General features: G+C 42.9%; 1 protein-coding gene across 2 annotated transcripts in view; it reads left to right on the top strand.

Moving 5' to 3' along the window:
- The window catches only part of IL21R (interleukin 21 receptor), a 107,927-nt gene that overhangs the window by 71,533 nt on the left and 14,482 nt on the right, over positions 1-21,912 (top strand). For both annotated transcript variants that reach the window (XM_069209888.1, XM_069209889.1), the window contains 4 exons: positions 2,771-2,922; positions 4,617-4,794; positions 6,604-6,712; positions 9,312-9,396. In XM_069209888.1, the coding sequence (XP_069065989.1) occupies positions 2,771-2,922; positions 4,617-4,794; positions 6,604-6,712; positions 9,312-9,396 (524 nt within the window). The remainder of the gene's footprint in view (positions 1-2,770; positions 2,923-4,616; positions 4,795-6,603; positions 6,713-9,311; positions 9,397-21,912) is intronic.

The raw sequence follows: 21,912 nt of genomic DNA, 5'->3' as shown, positions 1-21,912 counted from the left end.
CATATATATATATATATATATATATATATATATATGTCTTTTTGGAGTTTGGGCCACTAAGTAGCTCCCCACAACAACCAGTTTTGCCCCTAAAAACCCCTAAAAAAGATGAAAAAAATTATTTAAAAAAGTAAAAATTTACAGCCAATGCATCACTAAAATAAATTTTGACTAGAAGCAACCGTAGATGTCCAGTGATTGAGTTGTTAATTAGAGGAGAGGTAACCCTTACACACCCGATAAACACAATCTGGTTAGTCCAAAACACTGTTCTCAGAGAATCTTTGCTCCAAATTAGGAAGGTATGATGCAAGCAGTAGGCAATCTCCAGAGAAGTGTGTGTTGAGATCAAGAAGTACCAACAATTTTTAAATCGAGAAAACAACACAGTAAAATTCACTAACACATTTAGAAGAATATAGAAAAAATGATTGAGCAAGGAGAAAACAGATTGGTTAGAATCATATAAGGGGAACCATAGGTATGTTTTTTTAAGTCTTAAAGCAAACAGCACCTAGTAAAAACACCTTTGAAAAATAACACTTTGCAGCTGATCAAACCTAGATGCGATTTCAGGCTGACTATGATGGTGCGAAGGTTGGATACATAAGGAAGTTTACCCAGCTCAAAGTGTTTACCTTCTGACAATCTTTTCTTCAGAAGTCAAAGCCCTTGAGAGAGGCAATGGCTGAGGCCAGAGAGGATCTAACAAAGTCAAAATACTGTATTATTAAGCTCCCATTGGTTTTGACGCCAAAAACCACAAGTGGGATGAAAACTGAATTCCATAGCCAGCAAGGCTGCATTGTGGTTCGGATAGATTTACAAACTCGCCTGATCCAATGTTTAACATTCAGGCTTAGTGTTTGGTTCTCAAAATTATTTTCTAGTTGGTCACGGACTGAATCTGTAAAAGCTGTATGTAGGTAGTGCTTCACGTGGCTGGATACCTTTTCTATGAGGTTCCACTGAGCCCATTTGTAGCACACCAAGAAGCTAAAAGAGCGACAAACCTGATTTTCTGGCCATCCTTTAGTGCAACCACCCACAGCAAGCCTCATCACCGTGTCTCATTCCTCTGGAGGTGAAAAGAACAACCTACGTCACTTTTGTCCATCTTCTGAAAAAAATATTTCTAGTCAGTCTTCATGGCAGGCTTCTTTGCCAGCAGATTTCCCGTAGGTATCAGAGTCTAGAGACCTTCTGCTTTTTATGTCAATAGAGCAGGCAACATGAAAGCCACCTGACACTTTGAGATCAGAACCAGAAACTGGTTCCAGCAGGAATCCTTGATGCTTCTTTGTTCCACCATGAACTATTTCTTCTTTCCATTTGTCCACCTCCTTGTACAGGACGTACCCTGATTTACTGTCAAAATTCTCAGAAGGCCTAAATCCAAAGTGGCAACTCCTGCTCTTTCTAAATTAGTCTCCCATTTAGATGAGTTAACCTGCTCCCTGTCAGGATCAAAACTGGTTCTCCTTCCTGCTTGTGTGGAGTACATTTTTCCACTAAGGTTTTATGATTTAACCATTAAAGAAGATCATCGTGAAAAGTGAGTGGAAAGTAACTTTGGGCCACTGGCCAAGCATTATCCCAAGCAGATTTAAGGACTTTTTATTACACCAGGGCCTGTTTCTTCGGAATATAGCCTAAACTTTCACAATGAAAACAGCTTTTCAGCTTTAAGGTATTATAAGTTTACACTTTTTTGACATGTAGTGTGCCACTTTTCTATATACTACACACCTTTCACTGCAGTGTTTTAGAAGTGACTTCCTAATATATAAAAAAAATGGATTTTCCTACATGGCAGATACTTTTCTTTTCCTTATGTCTAAGTAGTACTCTTAAACTGCAGATCAGCCAGAGCACACTGCTGCTCCTAGTAGCTATTTATTTCTGTCAGATATGAGGGTCTTGTAACTAAAGCTAAAGAAGTGGATTATGTTGCTTTGTGCACCACAATCCTCACGTACCAGTATTTATTATGCATTTTCTCGCAGTAAAATGTGTCAGCTTTCACCTACTTAAATTTACCAGGATAAATATGGGGAGGATTTACCTCAAAACTTGTAACTCTCATCTCTGTGAAAATAGTAGTTTTCACAGTGATCGTAATAGAACAGGCCATTTGTAACGAAGACCTTTTTAGGTACAGAGGTTGGAGATCTGATTGTCCCCTGTATATTACCACAAAGGTACAGACAATGCAAGTGCTTCAAGCCCATTGTGGCTAAACTATATGTGTACTCCCCATGTAAATAACGTTATGCTTGCTCTCCAGGCACCACCTCAACCATGTTCACCCTGTGCAGAGCCACTCCTGACTGCGTTGTGTACCACTGTGCAGTTGTATTATTCATTGGATGAATTAGTCCTGGTGGTTTATCTGTGTGGTGCTTATGGGGTCCATATGGGGTTTGGCCAGCCACTACTGGTTGTTGGGAATTCCCGGTGCAACTTTTGATTTCAATTTAATGTATTTTCAATTGCATGTCATATTGCAAAATGTGAGATCAGTAGAAAGAAACTTTAGGTAAAGTATGAATGAAAATTAAATTTTAAGTTGTAAGTGTCCACCACAAGGAGACTTTCTTGTATAGATGAAAATACAAATAACCAGAAATAGGTACCCTCATTAAAAACCTACTAGACATGTATGTTATATTAACCATATCCTTGTGTTAAAACACTTTAAAACTAATGGGAAGCAATTAATAATTAAAAAGATTAAAAAGTGAGTAAGTAAAATTGTTTATTCCTACAGTCACGCCATATCCTCCGTTCAACCTGAGTGTATCCTATTCAGATGGTTACAATTTCTCCTGGAATACAAAGTATGAAAGTACTGAGCATTATACGCTGCATGGTCAGCTGGAATATGAGTTGAGCTATAGCAAGAAAGAAGACTCCTGGAAGGTAAGAATGGACAGAATTGTGGGTTTCTAATATTGAAACTGTTTATTACTTTAATTATGATTCTCTAAAGGCCAAGAATCTATGTGATTTACAAAGCATTGATTTACAGAGAAATACATTTACAGACAAACCAGTACAGATAAACTTAATCTTTTATCCAGTGAACATTAGAAGAATTCAGTCAAGAAGACTGTTCCAACAAAAAGCATTTTCTTTGTCCTGTCCTAAGCTTACCATCATTTTACCCTTAAACCCAACTCTAAACTGAACTCAAGCACTGAACCTATTCTTACCCTGACCTTAGCCCTAAACCTACATTTGATTTTGCTCACCTTAAATCCGACACCTTCTAAGTTGAACCATAACATTATCCTTCACCCGTACCTAATACTAAAGTTAAATTTAAGCATAAATCATTCCTTACACCATAACCTTTTGCGTTGTACTATCCCTTCATATGTAATCTTTTAGCAAATGTACTTATTTATTATAGTTCTGTATGGAAACTTTTAATTTATAACAGCTTTTATTTTTCACTGTTGCTTCCTAAAATAGTTTTTCTTTTTAAAAGTGTTTCTTTACTAGATGCTCTGAATATGTAATTCTCTGATAAGACATGTTTCTGTAGTGTTTTCACTGTGAAGGTATTTCTCTGATCCTGGTCGTCTGTTTTGCCACATTCCCAAACAAGTACAGCTCATTCAATTTGGGATTTTAGGTGGTCTATCCTCTTACCAAAATGTTTGACCATTGATGCCTCCTCTACAGTCAATGGTATTGAAGGTGGTCTAGGAAGATTAGGAGTAAGCCAGATTTTCATAATCCATGCAAGGAATGCATTTTCATATAGGCATTTAAGAAATACAATAATTTACATGTCCTAAAAATCATGCCTATAGAAGGCCATTGTGAATCAATGTTGAATACCTCCTGTCCATAGAGTGTGTTTGACAGGGTAATTCATGATTTTATACCTGAATAATTCTTATCCCTCGTCCTGTTCCCTATAATGGGCCCTACTAGGACCTCTTCCCCATTATGACATACATTCTGTGTTCTCAGGGCTTTAGTTACATACCTTGTTGTTCTTCTTATTGCCGCCTGCTGTGGTGGTAAACACTGAGAGAAACAATGAAGAGAGAGAAAGTTTGGATGAGAGAGTGAAGAGACAGGCAGAAGGACACCAGATGAGCAGAAGCGTGTGAAGCAGGGAGAGATAGTGGGTACGAGGGAGCAGGAAAATCCCAGTGTACAGGCTGAGCTGTGAATCCAGTGTAAATGTAAATGTATATGCTCATCTGTCTCACCTATATGCCTTTAAAGTCTCTGCCATCTTTAACCTATGGCCATGTGCTGTGGACAGCACCCAACATCTCACCAGGGGCCGTACATACTTTATAAATACCCCAAATATATACTAATAGAAATAACCATATCAATTTCAGAGTTAATAATGCATCAAGTTCAAGGAGTCTTGGTCCATCTGCTTTGGTCCGTGCCATTGTTCCTCAGATGAATGCCCCACTTGATGGTTCAATTCCTTTCATTTTAGTGTGCATGAGTAGCAGCCGCCTTTTGGACCCATACAAATTTTGTAGTTTTTAATTCTTGTTTGATATTATTCAGTGTATTATCTCAACGACAGCTGACATTCCCATGCTAAGATGGCTCTCACCATTCCTTTGCATTCACAGAATCAAAGAAGTGTTTTCACTCAAGTGGACAGGAAGAACTTGCTCCTCGTTCAGTCTTTATTTCAAGGTGGCACGGAATATATGTCCAGGGTTCGTGCCAAGCCGAGAACCACCTCTGAATACAAAGGTCCCTGGAGCGAATGGAGCCCTCCGTTGGTATGGAGAACTGACCATGATGGTATGCAATGGCTCACACATCATTACTTGAAGCAGAAGAAATGTTATAAACTTGCATATATTCTGATTAGCAGATGTATTAAGGCTTGTGCAAATCTGCAGCTCTGGGGCAATATGAACAAACACATTTACTAATCAGAAATGTTTATGCAAGGACTGAAGTCCTGTTTCAGAATGGGTTTATATGTCAAAATATAGTGCATATAAGTATTGTTTGTCCGCCATAAATATTATGTCAAAAATATAATTTACAAAACAATTGTCTCACTAGACGTAGATTTTCAATCAGACCTTTGGAATGTTCTCCATTGCAGCTAGTGGTGTGGGGCAGAGCCAATAATGACTTGTACAGCTCCGAAACTCCAATGTTTCTTTTTCTGTTTCTCCCGTTTAGCTTAGGACATTCTACCCTCAAGTAGTTGAATGTTCTAATAACATTATAACCCTTTTCTAAATTATATTTATGGCACAATATTATTTAAGACGATGTTGTGATGACTATATTCCAATAGCATTTATTCCCAAAGGGTCTATGGCATGCAAAAGCCATGGTTCTGATTTGCAGCTGGTGCTGCAAGGAGCAGGGTCTGTGACAGCCACATGGCCAGTGGCGGCTCCTCTCTTAGGGCGGAGTAGCGACGTCCCCCCGCCGGCAGCGGCAGCTGCAAACCTTTTACCAAACACCAATAATAAACTGTGTTTATTATCGTTGTTTGGTAAAAGGGCAGGGCCACAGGGGTGATGACCAGAGAGGGGGAGTGCTCAGCACGCCCCCTCAGAGCACTTGTGTGTTTGGCCGGCCGACTTGGGCCGGCCAAACACACATGTGCACTGTGCTCTCTCCAGCCCAGCAACACAGATGCCGGGCTGGAGAGCGCCTGCCCAGGCTCCCAGTCTGCTTGGGATTGCCCTAGATCGGCGGAGGAGGATTAGTTTCTATTTTATTTTAATTCACACACCCCTGCTCCCTCCCCCATGCACCGTCCGCCCCTTCTACTTGCCGCTCCGGCACATGGCCACAGGTTTGGAACGACATTCCATCCTTCCAGCTACTGCAGTGTGGAACAGGCTTGCTTGTGGAATGGGGACTACCTCTGCAACAGAGCTGCTTTCAGGCCACACCGCCCATTCATCCATCAAAGTCTCCCTGCAGCACAAATGGATGTGGCTGAATTGTGCTGGGAGCAGTTTAAATGTAAGCTGCAGTTCGTAAAACCAGCCCCTGCTGTTTCAAATATTAGTGCAGGAGCTATGAAGGTGCTTTGCAGAAATATTGTGCTGCCTTGTGTGTTTCAATTTGTCAGGAAAATAAAGTGCACAATTAAGTTTGGTGCTAAACATCCATGCACTAGTTTCTCAGACACGCTGCCAGGGCAGAGGACAGGCCAGCTCAGTGTAGGGAAAATAGTTAGGAGTGTCTTTTGGTGTATTTTACACCAGCTGGAATACTATTTCTCAATGCCCATCAGTAAAACCTTCATCCTCTTCTGGATGCACTCGCTTTTTAGGTCTGGGCTACAGCAGCTTTCTGTTGGTCAACCTTACTGCTTCCAATATATAAAGGGTGGGGTTTGGCTTAGTCCTTTGCTCGTGATTGGATGTCTTTGTTGTCTATCACCCTTCCATGCTGCTGATTCGATGGTTTTCCTCCCGATTCTTGTATTTATCCCACCCTGAAGGATATCTATTTCACATTGTACTGATTTGCTAAGTTGTATTCTTCTTCTGATCCTCCACAACCATACAAGCCAATTAGTAAATGTAAAGGTTTCTTGTGATCAATCCATTCCATTTGTTTTTGACTTTGCAGATGATCTTACAGGAAAGATGTTGGTACTAAAATCTTGGCTACCTACCACAGCAGTTTGCGTTGTCGTACTGATGGCACTTATCTTCGCCTACTGTCACGTGCCACAAAGGTAAGCTCAGGGTTTACACACTGATTGACTTTATAATGCTATTCCAGTAAAGTTTCCCTACAAGATCAGGACATTTGTACTAAGCTGGGCTGAATATTATTTGTGTTGCACTGATTGCTTCCTTGAGCAGCACATACAAATAATTGAGGGCTGTCATTCCCCGTTCTAAAAGTAAAGTAATTAGGTGAATGGCAGAAGGGTAGGCAAAAAATCCTCCTCCATATACTATTATGAGCCAAGCCACATTTCACTAGCTCCAAGCACATTTGTGTGATGGAGTATGCATTCAAAATGATGTGCTCAGAAGTGACAGTCCCCTAACACAGACAACCCCGTCCCACTGACAGACTGTACAAAGGGCTCTCAAGTTACACTCCTTGGGATGATATAAAAAAAAAAAAACATACCTATCACTGACTACCTGAATGATTAATTCAATTGCTTTAATGTGCTTGTAGTATATTGTAATATATGTAGATGGTTAGTTATCCAAACAATCATCAAAATATTTAAACAGTATTCCAAAAGACTTTAAGTCTAAATTTCATTATTTTACTGTTGCTTTTGTTTTATTCAACTGAAAGTTTGCTTTTTCCCTTGGACTGGCTTTCTGCTGAACAGACCTGACTGCACGTACTCTATTAAAGGAATGTAACTGGGTTATTTCAGTGCAACCCTTGCCTGACGCGATTGTTAGGGCTTCAGGCTGACACTAGAGGATGTAGGAACAATAGTAAGCTGCCCCTAGTGGTAAGTGCATTGTACTACGGTGCCACCTTCCCGACACCGTTTTGTTTATCTGGTCCTCACCGCTGGAAGGACTTCAAGAGCAGATGGGGAAGAGATGCTTGGGGCACTTGTGAGTCTATCTAGGAACAGCCCTGCATCATGACAATAAAAAAAAGACAAAGAGGCCAAACACACCTTTATTTTTCAGTCACGGCCTGCCTCCATTGCACCATGCTGTCCCGAAAAAAACAGTATTCCGTGATGGGGCGACTAGTATAAAAACAACCATTGGCAAAGCCACATATATTGTCTTTAAAAGGTGAAAGCTCACCTATAGTCTTTGCCAATGCTTGTTTGCATCGGTGGTCCCACATCAAGATGCATGCATTCCATGGGAGTGCCAATGCAAACACCATGCAATGCCATGCATGTGCATATATATAGTATGCTATGGTATTTGTATTTGTATAGCACTTATTACCCCTGACAGAGATGAAGCACTTTGACAACAGAAGCATGCTAATGCTTATTGCATTAGAAATGTCATCAGTCATGAAAAATTGCAGTTTGCAGTGCTGATTACTACATAGTTACCATGAAGTTTGTAACACTCTCTCATGCCAATTGTCATGCTTTGATACAGTTTGCTGTACTGATTATCACACAATTACAGTTGTGCCAGTTTTTGTGCATTTGGTGCTGTTGTTCCACCAAAAGGATCCCAGAAAAGCAAAATGGAGCCTCTTCCGACCTGCCTGTGACCACCATCTTGTGCGTTTATCATGCTGAACTCTACCCATCCTTCAAACCAATGTACCTTGGGATGAGAGGGAGAGCACTGGAGTGGGACAGAGATGGGTGCAAGAGCGCCAGACCGCGACAGATGAGCTGGAGAAGGTGTGGTTGGTCTTACAGACTTTGTGCGTTACAACGAGGAGGGACATTACTTCTCAGAAGGTTACATCTGCAAAATGACATGGGCTGATACCAACGCTGATGGACAACAGTGTGAGCCAATGCCTAAAGCCAGTTAAACCACTGTAGCCAGTGACTAAAAGGTGCTGTCCTACAGCCCCTTTTAGTATATGTATGAATACATCAACACGGCTAAAGCTGTCTGTGGGTAAGATCAAAAAAGGAAAAATGCGTGTGATCAGGGTGAACGGGGAAACCTGGCTGACTAGGTGACAAATTTGCCGAGGGAGGGTCCTGACTAGAAACGAGCATATGTGGCTTTAATAGTATAGTGTTGCTCCAGAATCTTTCAAGAACCTTCAACAAAATCAGCTATGCATACAGAACTATCCCGATTTAGGCCGGGCCCTTTTACAATTTTGATTCAACCATGCATGAGGCCTAGAACATTGCTTGAGAAGATGGGTGACTTGCTTGATGGCTGGATGAAATTACCCAGGGCGTCTGCAAAGATGCAGGCTCTGACAAGTCAAATGCGAGGCTTGTCCTCTAAGGACCAGGTGTATTAAATAGGTTTGCCCATTCTGTGTCTATGGGAAAATGTGTTGGTAGATATGGCCCTAAGTCTTACTTCTTGTCTCTGCTTTCTACCCCCTCCTCTACAGTTTGCCCCCTGCATGGTATGCACCACAGTTTGTGGGCCATTATTGCACATCACACCATTAGGCTATTCACCATAAATGTTGGTTTTTAAAAATACCAATACATTTGCATATATTCTCACTGGGAATAGATTTTCCTAGTGGGTCATTTTTTAAATAAAACACATTTCTAAAATGAGTTTTTTTTTTGTAAAAGTATGTTTAAATGTTCGATGTAAACTGCTGTATTTGCATCATGCGATTATTTTACATGCTGGTGAAAAGTTTGTCTCGCCTATGTTGAAACTTTACAGGCTGTGGAAGAAGATGTCTGTGCTAATACCTGACCCCGCACCTTTCTTCAAGCCTCTTTACCTGGGACATGACGGAGACTTCAAGGTAAAAAAAATCTGTTAAGGGGAATGATTCACTCAAGGGACCAAGCAGTTCTGCCTCATAGTTTCCAAAGGTGGGAGGGCTAGTGGGAGTACCTGTCTATCACAGGCCCGTGACGTCACCCGTGTCAATGTCGGTCTCTGAAGCTGCCTACCTCTGTTTCTGTGGTGACGCAGGCTGGGGAAACTACAGAAGCGCACGGGGCCTAGCACCGGCGACCACATGTGCAGCTGTGCTTTCAACAGTTTCCAGTCAAAAAGGGAGGTGGGGTGCGTTAGACGTGAGAAAAGTTAGTCGCATAAAGCAAAGGAGGGGGGGGGGGTGATGAACAGCAGCGTTAAAATGTGTTGTCAGTGCATAATGATATTTGGATTAATTTTAAGTTAGGAAGCATTGCCCCATAATTGCATGGGAAATGGTAATACATGTTTGCTGCTCCCTTTCCCCCCAGAGTTCACTTTGTTCCTTATACTTCCTCGTGCCTGACAATCCAGTAAGGTCTGGGCTCAGATGTGCGAAGTAATTGTGTTATTTTTTATAATCGGTAAAAATAGCAATGCAATCGGAAAAAATAGCAGAACTGTGAATAAAAAGCCAAGACATATTTCCACACCTCAAAAACAGCAGGCGGTGAACGGCTATGAAGGAGAAAAGAGCGTGGGCCAGATGTGGCAAAGCTTTTTTTGGTGGTAAACATGTGCAAATTTTAAAAATGCATTTAAAATGCATTTTTAAAATTTACATGAAAAGCACACATGCCCTTTTGGCATGTGTGTACCTTACATGTTGTAAAAAAAAAAATTGGGGTGCAGCAGAAGGGTCCTAAGGCCCCCAGCACCCTGGACTTTGCATTTCCAAAAATTGTGAATTCCAGTTAGGAATTCGCAATTTTGGAAATCAAAAAATTTGTAAAAATGGGCCTACAGGCCCATAGGTGTGAATGGGGCCGGTATTGCAATTTGCTATTCGGTAATAGCATTCGCGATTTTTAAGAAATCGCTATTACCGAATCGCAAATGTGATACATTGCATTTTGCGATTCAGAAATAGCGATTTCTTAAAAATCGCTATTTCTGAATCGCAAAAGGCATTCTTGGTACATCTGGCCCCATATGCTTTGTTTATTGATACATTTATTTATTTTGTTAAGGGCTCAAATGTCGCCTTGAGACCCCCTGTAGTGCTAAGACTAAGCAGAGCGTCAGGACAAACGGACATAGTCCATCAGTGTAACAGAACGCCTCTTGTGTCCCGAGAGAGATCACGTGGTTCACACCGAGGTGAACTGTGCCTGGTCCCGTGAGGTGAAGAGGGGGCGTGAAGGTGGGCAGGCCTGGTGATCCTAGCACACACAGGGTTGAACAGCAAGCCACAGTCCGGTTTGCCCCAATTCATGGCCGTGCACAGTGCACTCTGGTTTGTTTTTCTTGCATGATTACCCCTGTTGAATTATTCAGACTACAGCTGCCAGATCTCAGGTATCGCCTCATGGGGAACTGTTCCTAAGACCGAGCGTATTCCAGCCCTTTCCCTCACGTGCCATATAGAATTTGCACAAAGTTTTGCATTTAATCCTTTACGCTACTGAGAGAGGGTGGAAATCATTCAGGTATGAACGGTTACGATCCATCTTTCTTAGGTTAATGCATAACCCCATAACTTGAGTCAGGGTCCTCTGTTGCAATTAAATCTCCTCTTTTGAGCCTGAGCATAACCTCTGTCTCACTAGTCTACTTGAGCAAGATCGGGTGGTTGCAGGACAGGCCAAGGTTCTTGTGCACTCCACGTTTTATCTTTTCCGTCACTGTACTGTAGCAATTCAATTCAATTCTTCAGTGTTGTTACAGGTCACAATAACCTCAGCTTTGAACACACCGAGGAATACATAACTTCCTCACTGAGTTGAAGATCTAACTAAAGTGCCTTGTGGTCCTGACTGATCTCCACTCTGATATGCTTATCATCAATGTTCTTTTGGAATTTTCAATTTCAGAGGATTGCACAAACTTCTATGGGTGAACTTTCCTTCCATACCGTACTGGGTAAGGAAGTTTAGATAGGGAGCTGAAGTTTAACAGGGTCTGTTGAGGGTTTATTTTGCAGGAGGATGGCATAAGCATATTCTGATGCACCTGGGATAGGATGACCACTTCTGAAGTGTCGGTTCAGCACTTGCAGCTTAACCACAGCAATATGTCAATATGACCCCTAAAAGTGAGGCCTGGCATGGTTCAACTTTTGGAATAGATCCAGTGATTTTCCCTGGTCAAGTGGCGTTTGCGGGAGCATACATAGTTCACTAGAATTTGAATGCGTAAAGCATATTGGGTGAAAAATTGTGTTAAAGAGACATTCCGCATGGAGGAAAACAAATCTTGGTTTGAAGAAAGTAAGTAGCTCTTCATGGCGTTCTGGAAGGGTGCATGGCACATTTGTGAAAGGGACTGAAATATCACCCATAGCTGTAAGAACATTGTGGTCAGGAAGTAATAGTCATAGAATTAATAAACAACTGTTGCGCTTATCTCTAAATTACACAGATAGTGCCGCCATGTGGCAGACTGCCATAAGAGCTGGTGTTGACAATTAAGTGTTGGCGCCAAGCACTGGAAAACACTAGCTCAAATTAAGCACTGCCACAGCTAATACTTCTCCTGACCCATTAGCTCTGCCTTTCAGCTCTATGTAGAATATGCAGTCTTAAAAATCCAACCTCGGCTTGAGCTCCTTCACTCTAGTACATCAAAGCTGGGAAAGTTTTAAGCATTATACATAAAACAAGTTATTCTGCTTCTGTGATGCAAAGTATTATGCCAAGCAATATAAAATGAATTAATCTTTACAATCTAAGGTGAAGTGTCTAATTGTGGATTTGTGAATGCTTGCTCGCTTAAAAGGTTGGGATCTTCCACAAGAGTGACATGCCTCATGTTGCTCGTGTTGAATATTAGTTCTCTAGCAGCCACTTTGAAAGATTAAGACCAGACTCTTTGCTATCTGACATTGACAGTAATTCATAAAAATGACAGGGGCGAAACAAGAGAAATCACTAGCTTAGTGACATCCCAAGAAGTGACATGGCATCACGCTTGAACTCAATAATGAGCCATTTAACATCCATATCTAAAACTTGAAGCTGCTGGATGTTAATAATCTAAGATTAACAACAGTTTAATATACCACTACCTAAAATACTGGCAAAAGTTGAAGGTATACGTCCTTTTCAAAGATCAGCAAACTAATTTGTTAAACCACAGGGATTGCACTATGATTCAAGGTCTCAACATGTTAGCAATTGCTGCTGTTCGCACTAAACAACACATCTGCGATAAATGTGGAACCTTTACTACTGAACAGCTGTTTGATACACCTGTGGTATCTGGTATATGTGCATGACGCATTATAGTTATCTTCGGACGAAGATTCCAAGCTGCTTGCAGGAGAGACCAGAAAATTTAACCCGAAGTTTCTGGAAATTGCTGACCTGGGTTCCTCGGCCATTATGGGTGGCTAAGGAAGCCTGATTCGGCTGGTAAGAGGAGTTAATGGATGCTTCTAGATTTCAAGATTGGTGGTAAATCTGCAGGAATATTGCTGCTCGCAGGATTTCACCAAGATATTTCATCTTCTCAACAAAGGTGAAATGTCCAGGTGAAAATCTTCTTGAAGATGAAGAATGACATAAAGGAATCAGCATTAGTGCAGAAAACCATTCCCCCATATTATTCCCCATTCCAGCGCAAAATCTGTAAAACTTGGAAAAAGTATAGTAATACCACATGATACTGGTAGTAACTTACTTACTGAGCCGGGTACTAGAGTGAGCGACATAAAATGTGAAGCTATGTTAGGATTGAAATTTTAAGTAACTCTTTCAATTAGGGCAGTTTTAAAGCCTCCTTTCAATTTTCAGTCTTTCAAAAATAATTTATAGGCCAATTTCATACCATTAGAATGTAATTCCAGTCCCTCTTGCCATCAGTTTAGACTCCAATGGGCACTGGCAGGCAGCATCCTTGGCGCCGGAAGCCCTGCTATTCATATGGCAGGGAAGCATGGCATGGCAGGGAAGCATGGCAGGGAAGCATGGCAGAGAAGCATGGCTTTGGTCCGGAGAGTAATGGGAGAACACTGGACTAAGGTGATTCTGCGGCAGATTTCTCTGCAGAGGGATGGACTTCCCGCTCTTTCCGCATAATCTTTCCTCTTCTCCGTAATTTGCAGATTGAAGCAAAAAGCTAATTTTAGCTCAAAGGAGATCATTAGTTACAAAAAATAAAGCACGATAGGTGGTGCTGCGCACTAATAAGACCCTGTAAAAGTTAACTGGTCACCTTTTAACTGAGAATGTATTCTTTACAATGGGGGTCATTCTGACCCCGGCGGCCAGGGTCGGCGGGAGCACCACCGACAGACCGGCGGTGCCCCGCAGGGCATTCTGACCGCGGCGGTTCGGCCGCGGTCAGATGCGGGAAACCGGTGGTCTCCCGCCGGTTTCCCGCTGCCCTTGAGAATCCTCCATGGCGGCGGAGCGCGCTCCGCCGCCATGGGGATTCTGACACCCCCTACCGCCATCCTGTTCCTGGCGGGACTCCCGCCAGGAACAGGATGGCGGTAGGGGGTGCCGCGGGGCCCCTGGGGGCCCCTGCAGTGCCCATGCCAATGGCATGGGCACTGCAGGGGCCCCCGTAAGAGGGCCCCACAAAGTATTTCAGTGTCTGCTATGCAGACACTGAAATACGCGACGGGTGCCACTGCACCCGTCGCACCTTCCCACTACGCCGGCTCAATTCTGAGCCGGCGTCCTCGTGGGAAGGTTGATTTGCCCTGGGCTGGCGGGCGGCCTTTTGGCGGCCGCCCGCCAGCCCAGGGCAAATCCCAAAATACCCTCAGCGGTCTTTCGACCGCGGAGCGGTATTTTGGTGGGGGAACTTCGGCGGGCGGCCTCCGCCACCCGCCGAAGTTAGAATCACCCCCAATGTGTACTCATGAAGTGAGGCTTTTGCTCAGATAGTATTAACCTGAGTTTAAAATGAGGACACAGCAAAATGTACTGCCACAGAAAATGTCTGTTCTTGCCGCACAATTAAGTCAACAATGCCACATATTTTGCCCCCGCTAGTGATGCATAATTCCAGTGGCACTTTGTACTGGGCGAAAGGCAAGAAAAGCACTTTTAGTTTAACTGGAACTTTTGAAAGCCTGACTGTAGTGATGGCCTCCAAGAACGGCACCTTCTCTGAAAAATGTTCGTACACTCTGTTTAATGAAAGATATCTCAGCAGATATTTGCAAAGATTAGTGTGAAGGCTGGAAAGGCTGGGCTCGTGGAGGAAGTGGTTGGTCTTCAGGCGAATTTCGTATCAAACATGAGAATGAAAATGAGCCAACAGCTGCCCGGCCGCACCCCTTCGAACCTCGTCATTTTTTCCAAAACATTGTTTTCAATAACAGCAGCGCGGGGCGGCGGCGGCAAGTGTTGTCCTTGTCAAACTGAAACCCGCACCTTTGAAGCACTGTACGGCGTCAAAGCGCGGCCACCCGGGCTATTAAACATCGTTTGCTCTGTTGGAATTACGCCAAATCAGCTTTTTCTCTTATTTCTTGACTCCGAGTCCTTTTGCAATCCCGATTCGGGTGTACTATTTTTCACTGCCCAAAGTGTGCCAGTAAGCTGACCTGCCAACTCACATGGTATCTTCGGGTGACGACATCGGCTCCCTTCAGAGTCACCCAGTGAAGAGCCCATAGTATGACCATGTGACCCCGGTGCCACCGTGTGAGTTGGAAACAGTGGCTAACAAAGGCCCCGTGGTGCACAGGCCCCCTAGAGCTCCAAGGGCCCCCCTCCGCACAGTACACTGTGCACAGGCGGCAGGCCCCTGATTGGGTCCCGTGGGGCGTAAAGGTACTTTGCAGGGGAGCCCTCAAGTTTCGTTACGCCACTTGTTGGCAAATATAGCACCAAAAAAACACTCCACACTCGACCTTTGAATCTGAGCTATTTGGCAGTATCAGACTTCCAGACTGCACGAAATTTCAGTACAACACTGGAAGTATCTCATGGACAGGTCTTGGCATAAGGCCCCGCCCCCTCCAAGGCCCCACACGCCCCTTCTCACTGTGACCTTTTTTTAAACTAGCTTGTCTGGTAATACCCGGTGGGATTGTGCATGAAAATAGTGCAAATGTCAATTTTAACACCTTTGGGGGTAGGGGGCATGCAGAAGGACGTTTCTCCCCATTCTGAGGCAAAAACCTTGGATTTGTTTTAAAAACAGACAGAACTGAGCGGGTGACCTCTTTAATTTCTCTCTCACACACACGTTTTCTTCTATTCTCAATAAGAAGTTTAATTTTGATGAACCCTCCGTTTACAAAAACCTCATTTCGTGCCATGATTGACAAGTATTTCTGAAGTTCCGTGACTTCGAAGCACTGAATATACCATTCAAACAGCAGCTCACAATTTAGAAGCGCTTTGAGTAGAGATGAGCGCTGAAGAAGAGGTCTCTTTTTTTGTAGCAGGAGTTTCAGTGCAACACATTTCCCTATCATTTCCCACACCAGGCACTTGAGAGAATAAATGTACTTACGTTCACTGAGAAAAACGGTTAAATGTTAGTTGTGGTTAAGCAAACACAAATCTGAAAAGACCGAGAAATTCACTAGTTTTGGTGGCCCAGTGTAAAAGGCACTACATAACTGAGGCTCACAGTTTTCTGGTTTTACTCATTTTTATAGATAACCGAGGCCAGATGTATGAAAGCATTTTGCATTCGCAAAACGGTGCGAATGCCCGTTTGCGAATGCAAAATGCCATTTCAGAATGTATGAAATACATTCTGAACGCAATTTAAAATTTTAAAATAGCGATTCCTTAAAATTGCGACCCTGTTTAGAGAGTCTCAAATTGCGACTCTCTAAATTAGAAATCGCAAATAAGAATTCCTTATTTCCTAGCACATGTATGAAGCAATTCCTAAATGCGATTTTGGCATTTAGGAATCGCTAATTACCACCAAGTTAAACTTGGTGGTAACCATGTGCAAAATTTTAAAATGCATTTAAAATGCCCTTTTGGCACGTGTGCAGCTTACATGTCCCCCCCAAAAATGTTGCGGTGCAGCAGAGGGGGCCTTAGGCCCCCAGCACCCTAGGGTTTTGCATTTCCAAAATTGTGATTTCTGGTTCAGAAATCGCAATGTTGGAAATGCAAAAAATTCGCAGATATGGGCCAATAGGCCCATAGCTGCGAATGGGGCCGGTATCGCAATTTGCGATTCGGTAATAGCATTTGCGATTTTAAAGAAATCGCTATTACCGATTCGCAAATGTGATACATGGCACTTTGCGAGTCGGAAATAGCGATTTCTTAAAAATCGCTATTTCCGAATCGCAAATGGCCTTGATGATACATCTGGCCCCTAGTTTTTTGTCTGTGTTTCTTTTTAAATATGGAAAAATACAGAAATTGGTCTTCTTTAAGAAAATTTTGACTACTGTTATACCAACTGCAGCATCATGTTTACACTAAAGACAAAATAGATACATATAAAATTAGCAAAAAATAAATATGGATAAATACAGATGTAAATGTCATAAAAATAAATACCATAAACAGGGAGCCCTATACATAACTAACCCGCCCTATGCCATTGGCTAGGGTGTGCTCTGACTGGCGCAGTAGTGGGTGATGGAGTGCAGTCTGAGTTGCACACCATTCCTGGTGTGTTTCAAGGCTTTTTCGTTTTGTGTTCTCTGATCCCGTAACTACCCTTTAACTGTTGTTTTTCGGTAAATTTCACAGATTTTTTAATGATGTGCTAGACTAACATATCTCATACCCATTCTGCGGTGTGCCTGCCCTTGGTCCAGGTCCTGCATCTAATCCTCTTCAGATGTGCCCAGCTGGGATTGATCACAGACCCTACCTGGCCTTACACTGCCCTTAACCTGTTACCTGTCTGCAAAACTTCACGCAGATTCACCAAACAGCACCACAGTAATTGGTGAATACAATTTGTATTTCCTCCATTTATCTTTGCTCCCCTTGAAGGATTTACTCAACTAACAGAAAATAAAGTCTGCTAAATGTCCAACAAAGTTTATTTGGTTTCAACAGACCTTACCAAATAAAAAAAGGCAAGTTGACATATTTTTTGATCTCCCATTTATATCTGCTCACCCATGATGAACATGCATGAAACTGTGAAAAAAACATAAGTAGGCTGAAACTGGCAAGTCTTTGCCAGACTTCATCAGATCCATGAAATCGTGCCAAAGGTATAAGTGAATGAAAATAGTTTAAGCCCCTCCTTTTACCTTTGCGCCCCAGATTGAATATGCATGAAACCTGAAATACCTGCACTGGGTGTAACTGGCTAACTTCCTGCCTTATTTCTTAAGGATTAAGTACCATGCGAAAGTCATGAGCAAATTAAAATGTTATTGCTCCTTTGAACCATAACAGCACCATACTGACTGCTACAATGTTTATATATAGTACACAGTGGAGGGCATGGCTGGGTCGGTATAGTAAAGTCAGAGTTTCTATGTGAAGAGCTAATAACTTTGGCACTGTTTGATGTGCCTTCATGAAACTTAAAAAAAAAAAGTCCTGTCGGGCGGAGGCTGAGAAAACGTTCTTGGTCTCAACATGTCAGTTTTCCATGTTAATCCCAATAGGAAGATTTGAAAGTGATACACAAAAGATGGCTGAACAGATTTACATCAGATTTGGCATAAAGTTAGTACTTTACTCAGAAAGCACGCTTTTCTTTAATCAATGTAAACCTATTCAACCATTTTCTAGATATTTGCTTTTACAGAGGCAATCAGGGTGATCATGAAGGGGTTAACAATATGTATATCCGGATGGGTGTTGCTGGGGGATTTATGCCGGACTCCTGCGTCACCATAAATTAAAATAAGAGCAATCTTATTGGGAAAAGGTCTCTTAGCCTGACAGGGGTGAACGAGTACAGCAAATAGGTCCGGGCACCAAAATAAAAGTGGCCCCATTAGTGGTGGCACGTGTTTACAAATATGGGCAGTTTTGAACTTGTAAAGACATGGGGGGTCATTCTAACCCTGGCGGTCGTCGACCGCCAGGGCTAAAATGACGGGGGCACCGCCAACAGGCTGGCGGTGCCCCGCAGGGCATTCTGACCGCGGCGGTTCGGCCGCGGTCAGAAGTGGAAAACCGGCGGTCTCCCGCCGGTTTTCCGCTGCCCTTTTGAATCCGCCATGGTGGCGCAGCGCGCTGCGCCGCCATGGGGATTCAGACACCCCATACCGCCATCCTGTTCCTGGCGGTTCGCCCGCCAGGAACAGGATGGCGGTATGGGGTGTCGTGGGGCCCCTGGGGGCCCCTGCAGTGCCCATGCCAATGGCATGGGCACTGCAGGGGCCCCCGTAAGAGGGCCCCACAATTAATTTCACTGTCTGCATTGCAGACAGTGAAATTCGCGACGGGTGCCACTGCACCCGTCGCACCTTCCCACTCCGCCGGCTCCATTCAGAGCCGGCGTCCTCGTGGGAAGGTAGTTTTACACTGGGCTGGCGGGCGGCCTTTTGGCGGTCGCCCGCCAGCCCAGTGTAAAACCCAGAATACCCACAGCGGTCTAATGACCGCGGTGCGGTATTCTGGCGGGGGAACTCTGGCGGGCGGCCTCCGCCGCCCGCCAGAGTTAGAATCACCCCCATGGTGTATAAGTATTTGGCAAGTTTTGGAGGACTGCATGGAATTAATCTTGCTGCAGGTAATGTTTGTTTTAATAATAGTGAAATCAATAGTATAGTCCGGCCCAACCAGCCATAAAACGGGCCAACAAGCAGGCAAAAAGCAAGGTCCACACAGTGACCCATCAGACCAAACCACTGGGGACTGCCTGACTGTCCTATAGCCTGTCTGACCCTGATGCCTGAGCCTGCTCAATATTCCACGCTCGTGGAACAGCAGAAGGTGGACATGAAATGCTGCAAGGCATAATAAAGTAAGAAAAGTAAGGCTGGATGAAGTACACCTGATGAAGAAGGTAAAAAAAAGCACAGGATACTGGACTGGCTCGGGCATCAGCTGATTCTGTGAATCTGCATTAAAGAATTTCTGCCCACAGAATTTTTTGAACACTTATATGTCATTTACATGCACAAGAAATATTCATGCTTCCAGTACAATGGGACTAATTTACCGTACAAATGTCAATATAGGCATTGTAGACCTAAGCCAATTTGAAGAGATTTAAGAGATTTTGCCAACTCAGAGAATCCCCAAAAATCACCAGGGATATTCTTGCACATTATATATTAACCACTTTTGCATGTAATCCATTGTGCATGTGCCAGTAGACAGGATCATGCATGTGCACATGTTAAAAAGTCTCCTTCCCACACGGGGTACATTTTTCACGATGGAGTTGCCTCTTCTCCAGCACCCTCACAGAAAAGAGAAGAATATGTGTTCCTTGCCTACCCTAGAAAAGGATTTGCTCCTGTGCCTCACAGGTGAAACTTTCCAGGGCGCAAAATATCATACAATACATTAGAGAATACCCACCTCTTTTAGAATTCGTGGGTGATCATAGACTTTCGTCTGTAAAAGCAATTAGGAACACCTACCTCTCCCATTGGTAAATGAATGACACTAAGGGGCATATTTATACTCCATTTGCGCTGAATTTGAGTCATTTTTTTAATGCAAATTCAACACAAAACTAACTCCATGTTTATATTGTGACGTTACACACGTCTAATGTCAAAATATTGGAGTTTGCACCATTTTTTAGATGCGTGAACCTACCTTGCGTCAATGAGATGTGAGGTAGGCGTTCCCATCTAAAAATTGGTGCTAACCCCATAGCCCCATTTTTATCCCGCCATGCTAGAATGGCAAACAGGTGGGAGGAAAGGCAAAATAATGGTGCAAAGCTTGCTTTGCACCATCATTTAATGACTGGGTGAGACCAAGCGTTAGGGGACCTGTGGACCCACTTCCATGGTTAAACACCATGGAAAGGGTCCACAAGTGCCCTCTCAAGCCCCAGGAACACCCCCACCCACACCAGAGGGACACTGGAGGATGGGGGACCCCATCCCAGCTAAGTAGGAAAGGTAAGTATTCTTTTTTTTTTTTTTTTTTTTTAATTAAAGTGCTGTCAGCTGCCCAGCTTGGGGCCTCCTGCATGGCAAAGGGTGAAATGGCCATGCCCAGGGCAAACTTGTCTCCTGTGCTGGCCACTGGGGTGGTAGGCATGACTCTTGTCTTTTCTAAAACAGGAGTCATGTGGTATGGATGTGGTATGGATTTTATTGCCTCTAACCAGCCAAATGCCGTTTTTTTGGTGCAAACCCCCCTTCTCCCATACCACCACCCCGCCCGGCTAACGTCATTTTTTTAACGCTAGCCCACCCTTTGCACTCGCTTGCGCCATTCCATAAATAGGGTGCCTGGCTGGCGCTCAGGAATTGTGTAAGCTGGCGCTAAACTTAGTGCACTTTTGCATTAAAAAGTATAAATGTGCCCCTAAGTGATGCTAACTTCAGATGAGATTTTGTGATTAAGTAGCACTTACGTATGGATTGACACACCCACGCCAAAGTAACAGACACCTAAATCTCACTCATGGTTAATGACTAGCTAGACCAGAAAAGCGACAATACAATGCACAGGTATATTGGTATTAAAATGGGATATTTAACTTAGACAACAACTTTGATATTTACAATAATACATTATTTTGTTCAATGAAAAGACAATTATGAAATACAACATATGGCAAACTCAATTTATTCAGTGCCAGCAATTTAAAACTCATGCATTACAGATTGCATGCAAGCTCATATATGATCACAAAACATTAGGCTGAATCTGCCATGTTAAGTAGCATCAGTGTTGTCTCCTTTTAATGGTTAGAATTCTTGTGATTAGATATATACAGTAAGGTGATGGTTGAGTCAGAATAGCATATCGGATTTAATTAGCACAAAACTACTGGAACTCTGTGTTAAACTATTATAAAGGCCACAAATGATTTTTCTGTAAGCACATTAACCTAATATTTGTGAATTTTGCATGCATAACAAAACACTTTGTAAACAACTGAAAATAACTGCGTATACTGTCAAAAACAATATGTTAAGCCCACAAAGAGTTCATACTCACGGCACAGCGAATGCTCCTCTTGTTAATTCTGGTATGCAGTTTCATGCCCCCTGATGGTATTGTTCTTCAGAAAAAGACATGGTATCTGGTTGATTCTATACAAAGTATCATGTGAATTTGTCAGGAAATATATATTTTAACTTAAAAAACACAGTTTCTCTCTGAATGCCTAAATCCTTGGCTGGTGGATGTTCACTTTGTACTGGTGATATGAACATCTGATAGAGAATTTCCCCATATTGGTATATGGGCAAGCAAACCTACTATTAGACAGATGCGCTTGAAGTACCAATACAATGACACTGGCACACAATACATGTGTTCAAAGACAATCACGATACATACCAAGAACC

Source organism: Pleurodeles waltl, chromosome 10 (assembly GCF_031143425.1).
Source record: "Pleurodeles waltl isolate 20211129_DDA chromosome 10, aPleWal1.hap1.20221129, whole genome shotgun sequence".
In the NCBI taxonomy this organism is placed as follows: Eukaryota; Metazoa; Chordata; class Amphibia; order Caudata; family Salamandridae; genus Pleurodeles; species Pleurodeles waltl.
Note: the sequence above shows the minus strand (reverse complement) of the source record. Positions and strands in the feature narration are given on the sequence as shown.